The sequence below is a fragment of the Ruditapes philippinarum genome, unplaced genomic scaffold (genome assembly GCF_026571515.1).
Source record: "Ruditapes philippinarum isolate M1 unplaced genomic scaffold, ASM2657151v2 ctg1435_1_1_1_1, whole genome shotgun sequence".
Taxonomy (NCBI): Eukaryota; Metazoa; Mollusca; class Bivalvia; order Venerida; family Veneridae; genus Ruditapes; species Ruditapes philippinarum.
In genome coordinates this window covers 46,436-53,823 of record NW_026865317.1, presented here as the reverse complement: position 1 = coordinate 53,823, position 7,388 = coordinate 46,436, and the positions used below count along the sequence as shown (strand labels likewise).

The window sequence follows — 7,388 nt, the reverse complement described above, 5'->3', positions numbered from 1 at the left end:
TATTTATATTGTTGTCTTACAGATAAAATAGATGTTAGATACAAGAGGATATCTAAACTTTTGTACCAATATGTACTCGTATGCAGCTAAAAGTGATCTATGGTTACAAGGATAGCCCATTTACCTCGGAAAATTATGTTCAGTGGGGTCCTATGAACCTGAAAGGAACAAGATGAAACCAGAGAAACTTATTTCAGTAAGAAAAAACAAATTTACATGATTATATAGGTCTATTTCATTTGATTTTAAATGACATGCAAATGGTATAAGCAAAACTTCCCTGTGTTTTTATAAGACACTGCATGTCTTACTGTAATGTGATGCATCATAGATTAGTAAAGTATAAAGTCATAGAACGGAGTTATTGTATAAAACGAAGCTAAATGGACAAAGACAGAGTCTATGGAAGATTATATTGAAAGATCACGTGGTACAAACGCTGAAAGTACATAGGTTATATTTTATAAGGTGCAAAAATGAAACGATTTATTTGAATTTTATTTTTAAAATTTCTCAAATCGATAGTAGGAACTTGTAAATGACGCTGCAATTTTCAATCTTGTCTCAAACAGACATAATTAATAGAAATCGATCAGCTATGTAATGTTCATCATAATTGTCCTTAAATAATCACTAGATTCTTTAAATTCATTCTTGATCTTATTTCAATTGATAAGCTCTGTTACACGACAGAATGTCTTAAAGTAGTGTTCATTTTCTTTAAAAATGCGTTCATTTCAATCTAAACAACACATGTTCAAATATTTTAAAACAATTATCGATGTTATATATTTGTCAATTGATTCAGAAGTGTTTGTAATACAATAAGGAAGTCTTTGGTCAGTTATTGAGCTTGTCCGGATTACATTTTAAGTGCGCAATAATCGATGTTGACCAGATAAACCACTTAATTATATATCAATACGCGCTATCTACACATTATATCAGTTGCCCTATTTCCTTCTGTGCTTTTTGATTGGTGGAAATGTGGAAACAAATGAAAATACGTTTCATGAAGGTAGTTCCTCACTAAGTTGTTGATAAATCAAATGGAATGTGATCAAAGTGTAGCCCCTTTTATGGTGATTTGGAAAATAAAAACTTATAAAAGGCGTTTCATTTGTTCATTGCCAAGTTCACTTCTTAATGTTTCGTTCTATCAAAATCAGAGACATATTATTTAAATATAGCTCAGTGTCGACATATACAAGTATACATATACATTGTGAAGAATGCACCCCATTATGTTAATATGTAGAAAAATACATCGGTGTGCTCTTTTTAAGAAAAATAATTCACAATGAAATAACATCAATATCTATAATTACTATTTGTTGTTGTTTGTAATCTAATTTCGTAGACCATGGCCATAATGCAAAAATGACTGCGACCTAAGACCTTTTGTCTGAAGGGTGATTATGTAAAAATGTAAACCATTTAATTTTGGCTTATTACATATAAATTGCGATATCTGCATGTTAGGTCATTTTGATATTAAATACAGCGCTAGAGCTATCCACTTCAGTTTCTGGCCGCGTGATTTATTGGATATAAATATGACCTTGCAATGAGTAACTTTGAAAGGCGTCAATAAATGTTACTAATGTAATTACTACATATATTCATATCTCGCCTGAGTAATTCATGAAGTCAAGCTAAATGATACAGCTTAGGTGGAAAAATGATCTACATAAGATTTAAAAGCTGTATGATATATACGCATAAGTTGCATTATTGCATAGCACTCCTCAATGTTAATTGCTTTCTGCATCAGCCTTAAATTACTTGAAACGTAGACGTTCAATAGTTCCGTTTTACTGCCGCCGTTCTTGGACGGCGACATATACAATTAACAAGATTTGACCATATCTACAGTACACTGCATGGCCTGAGCCAATCAGAACGGAGAATCAATGCCAAATGATAACAAAATGGACGACAAAAGATCTCAAAAAGTGGCGCCTACGGGGCACATCGTCCGCCATGTTTTGTCGAAACCAGTATGTAGGCTCCTTTGGGTTAAACAGTGGGTTAAACAATATTCGGAATATCTCTCTTAAAAGAAGAAACATAAGGTCAAGAATGTCATATTTCTATAAACATTAGCTATAGAAACGTAAATGCATCACTATTTCTTCCTCACAGTGTGGGGGAGGGGGTGGGGGAGGGAGGAGGAAGTGGGGCATCAATTAAACTTTCAATTATATAAATAACGATGATCGATAATGATATTTATTATCATAATATCTATAAAATGAAATAAATAAATTAGCATATGGAGAAATCTAACATTGGCGTTCAAAAATATGCTAAGTGACTTTAATAAAGTAATAAAGTTTTAATTTATAAAAGCCGCTTTACATCAAAACAAAAATAAGTAGAGGTAGTTTGACACATGTATGTCAATTTGTCCCTACTGTTCTGTACTCGTTGGTATATTTAATGCTACCATACGTAAATACTTACGTGTTTATTTACCGGGTTCGAAAGTTGACCGGAAAGTAACTGGTCTACAGTGATGCGGAAGTTGGACAGTTTCTCAATAAATTCAATAATCTATCAAGTCTCAATCAAAGTAAGCATTTCTATTGAAATAGTAAGTTGTATTACAATAGTATAATCATAATAGAATGGCTAGTACGGATGATTTAAATTTCACAAACGGTATATATCGAAGCAAAGAAAGTTTTGACATGGCTGAAGGAATGAGTTCTAGCGACAATAACAGAACAACGCCGCCTGGATATATGACAAAATCGAAATTCTATATTGTAGTGGTCGCCCTTCTTTTGGTAGTTGTATCCTTGGTTGCTACGTGTATAGTGCTCGTGTATCACTTGGAAACTAAAGGAGATCTAGCAGAAGGAGGTTCCTCGTCGGCTGTTGTCTCAAATGAAACAAGACGGACTGTTAAGCCGACCACGACGACAGTTGTAACACAAACGACAAGAACTGTTTCTACCAGCACGCAAGAAAATACATCGCACAATATGACGACTCCAGAAGTCACATCATCGACAGTATCGAGCACTGGAAATATGACAACGGAAAATGTGACTTCAGCCAACACATCATTAGCAAACTCAACACCTGAGGTTACGACAAACTCTATGACGTCCGTAGACACGTCATCGACTGACACCAGAACTGGAGGTGTGAAGACTACAACAGAAAAAATTACGTCAGTCAAAACATCATCGCAATCTACAACGTCAATCGAAACATCTTCACAATCTTCAACGTCAATCGAAACATCTTCGTCAGGCACAACGGATGGTTTGAGTACGGTTGAAACTTCCACGTCAGGGCCAATAACATCGGAAGTAACAAAAACCACTCCGACTACAACAAAACCAGGTAAATGCAGTTAACGAAACCAAACAATGATGTCAAAAGTATTGTTTTTACTTAGGATTTGTTTCATTTGTTATCAAAAAATAAAACCACTAATGGTGTTGTCATTAGGATAGAAAATGAACTGTTGCCATGGTAACCTTAATGCTCTGCCTGTGTTCTGTATTCAAAGTAACAGAGAACATATAAATTTGTGATCATTGCATTATCTTATTCCTAAACACGTCAATATAAAATATTCATTTCAGTTCCTGCCTGTCCTTCCGGTTGGATAACAACGGAGTCTAACTGCTTTTTCTTCAGTACAGAAATATTACCTTGGAAAAAGGCAAGGGTACGTATGCCACTCTTATTTTCTTGTTGCTATAATAAAGAGAAGGAAATGAAACAATACTTTTCACGCTAAGAAAGAAAATCTTCTTTTTTTCAATCATGATTGTTTAAAACAAAAAACTTAACAAGATAACTATTAAGAAACAAGACAGAAAATTCTGTCTAAAATGGTGATTATTGTCGATACTTTCTTAACCCAGTTCTGCCAGTTTTAGTTCACCGTACTTTTTCGGTCTTTATTGGCAGTTATTAAACCAGGGTCTTTCAAAACTATTTGAATGACCCTGATTATACAAACAGATATAGACAAAGTAAAGGAAGTCTAGTTTAATATATTTAGTTATTGCATTTATCATAAGCAATAGTGATAGTGATAAGTAATAGAAAGAGCATCGAAACACGAGGCTATCTGATTTGTACGAGGGGGCGTAGCCCCCGAGTATTAATCAGATTGCCGAGTGTTTTGATGTTCTTTCTATTAAACATAAAAACACGTTCCCTGTTGTCACAGTATAAAACCCCCCAAAAAAGTAACCAATGAACGAGCATCTGAATATGATATTTCTGTCGCATTCCCTTTCTCTGCCGTCACAATAAGTAAACCCCAGCAAAAATGAACCAATCTATGGGCATGCTCTGGAGTGCGGGTAACTGATACCTGCACTCCAGTTATCGCACTGTGCATGTATATGTATACAATTTAACTCTGCCTAATTTTCAACAGAAAGGTCTCCAAACTATGATACAAGAATGTGTATCATGGTCTTGTTAACCCGTATTTTGTTTTTGTTTTGTTTTTTATTAGACGTACTGTACTGATGCTGGCGCACATCTAGTTGAGGTCCTGACTTCTGAAAAGCATACACTTCTTACGACTGAAATAACTAGTAAGTTGTTTGTCATATACATAAAATAAATACATATGAGCCGCGTCACGACAAAACCAACATAGTGGGTTTGCGACCAGCTGGATCCAGACCAGACTGCGCATCCGCGCAGTCTGATCCGGATCAATGCTGTTCGCTTACCAACTCTTTTACAAGTGGAGAAACTGACAGCGAACAGCATGGATCCTGATCAGACTGCGCGGATGCGCAGGCTGGTCTGGATCCATGCTGGTCGCAAACCAACTATGTTGGTTTTGTCGTGACGCGACTCATATGTTAATAGATCTAAAGTAAAAATATATATAATAGTATATTAATTATTCCTAATATTTTTTGCATTTTACATGACCATTTCGTAACATAAAAGGAATATAATCTTACATTGCGCGTAAACTTTCAGAATCAAAACATTCAGGACTTTGTCCCTGGAATTATGAACTTTTTATACACCTCACATCTTTAGGACAAAGTGCTTATTCCTTATTGAAATGTAATGATAAGTTTTCTCCCTTTAACAACTCGTTTCTTTTTTTAAATTTCAGATCAAGTGACCACACTTATTCCGTTCTGGATAGGACTGAATGACTTAGCCGTCGAGGGCACATTCGTGTGGTCGTACAGTCTAAAACAATTGAAGTCGAATAGTTTTAAGGTATGGGGTAACAACCAGCCTAACAACAAGAATGGAAAAGAACACTGTGTTATGCTTACAAAAAACTTTATGTGGGGGGATGATGGGTGCTTTAATGAGCGTAACTTCATCTGTGAGATTGTAAGATGATTTATTTACGCTTTCACTGAGCTCATCATTAACCATGGTAAAATCATACAGTTTGAAACGAACGGTGTCATTGATGATTATTATTATTTTTATTTATTTTTGTATTTAATTCAATAGTTATAAGCGTTAGGTTATATGGTTGGCTAGTCGAGGTTTATATTGCAAACAACCGTTTATACATGACCATAGTACATGTCAGACATCTTTATTACGAATCATGATACAGCAGAACATAATTATGCATTTGAAGAAAAACGAAAATTACTATAATAGCAGTTTATATAGATTATATAAACGCTACGATTCTCCATTGAAAAGCGCGTTACAAACGTACAGTGTTATAAATTAATCAAATGAATGGAATGGATGAATAGTGTAAAACATTCTAAGAAAGTATCATGACAAAAAAGTATAATATTGAAGATTTTTATGTGTTTTTTTTTTCTAAATAATAGGGGCCAATATATAATCTTGCATTACAAATTAAGCTGATAAATTTTAGAAAGAGTTGCTGGACTGGCAATTTCAACAGATTTATTTATTCTTGGTCTGTACATTCAAATTCACGAATTGAGGGTGATAATGGTGAATAATGTACTTTTTTATTCATTCATGTGCATAGTGGTATAACGCTTTGCATAAGACCAGACTTTCACGATGTATGATATATATTTCAAAGACGTAAATGGTGTTGTACTTGTGTTTCGAGGTATTGAGGATGAATTACATATAAGTGTATGTTTTTGTGTGCTGTGTTCAACACTGAATACATGTATGTTCAAAATTTCTTATCGTTTTTGTTCTTGCTATATTAAAATAAAAAATGTACACATGTGTTCTTTGCCGCTTAAAAGAGCAAAAGGATGCACCATACATTGTAATTGATTTCATTCTTTCAGTTGACATTCAATATGTTTTAAGTGGTTAATTATAAGTGTGTAAGAAAATTATTTGATAGCCAAAAAATCATTTGAGCCGTGTCATGACAAAACCAACATAATGGGTTTGCGACCAGCATGGATCCAGACCAGCCTGCGCATCCGTTTCTCTACTTGTTATAGAGTTGGTAAGCGAACAGCATGGATCCTGATCAGACTGCGCGGATGCCCAGGCTGGTCTGGATCCATGCTGGTCGCAAACCCACTATGTTGGTTTTGTCGTGACGTGGATTCTTTCCCCTTCATTTAGCTGAATACTTGATTTAACATCACAGCTACTGCACAAATAAAGTGTAAAATGCGATTGTTATTATTTTAATACAATTATGTTCTGTTCATTATTATGTTTAATATTTCAAAAACATCGTACACAGACAAAAGTGTATAAACTCCTAATAAAAAAAGAAATTCCCATTTTGACAAACATACTTAGTTTTGACAATCAGAATTTCATTTTTTGCTGGTTTTCTAGTTTGTTTTTGTGTGCTCTTGTGTTTGTGTTTTTAATGGTGTTTTCTTGTTTGTTTAAAGCTCAAGAATTCGACTTTATGAATAGTATTTATAGGTATACTATGAAATGTATCAAATCCCTTAAGTTTTTACTGGACGCATTGTTAAAAGATTATTTTTTTTTTATTTATGGTCTAGAAGATTGTTTTGTTAAGCCCCAGTCACATTAGAGCTTACGACCAGTGAAGACCAGTTCACGATCACCAGTGACCTCTGGTCGCGGACAATCTTTAAAACGTCTTACGACGGTCATCGATGATCTTTGACAGTCGCAGGTTATCTTATTTAGGTCGCACGACCAATTTCAGTCGTAGAGAGGTTTTTGAGCTTGCACAAAAACCTCCTTGCGATCAAATAGGTCGCTAGTGATCTTATAAGGTCTTAAGGCTGTCGCACGATGGTCTTTCGGAAGTGCGACAATCTTACGACAGTCTTTACAAATCGCCACTAGTCACTGATAATCTTAAGTAGTCTTTAGTAATCGTGTGATGGTCGTACGACAAGTTGCAGGTGATCGCATGTTATGTCACGGGTAGTCGTAAGTAATCCCACGCAATCTTGAGACCATCGTACGTTTACTTATGA

At 34.9% G+C, this 7,388-nt stretch overlaps 1 protein-coding gene across 1 annotated transcript; it reads left to right on the top strand.

The window, feature by feature from the left end:
- The first annotated feature begins 2,583 nt into the window (after positions 1-2,583).
- On the top strand, positions 2,584-6,305 carry LOC132728610 (C-type lectin domain family 10 member A-like). The gene is made up of 4 exons (XM_060714286.1): positions 2,584-3,357; positions 3,603-3,688; positions 4,493-4,574; positions 5,117-6,305. The coding sequence occupies exons 1-4, from the start codon at positions 2,631-2,633 to the stop codon at positions 5,353-5,355; spliced, it is 1,134 nt and encodes a 377-aa protein (XP_060570269.1). The 5' UTR covers positions 2,584-2,630; the 3' UTR covers positions 5,356-6,305.
- The last annotated feature ends 1,083 nt before the right edge of the window (positions 6,306-7,388 follow it).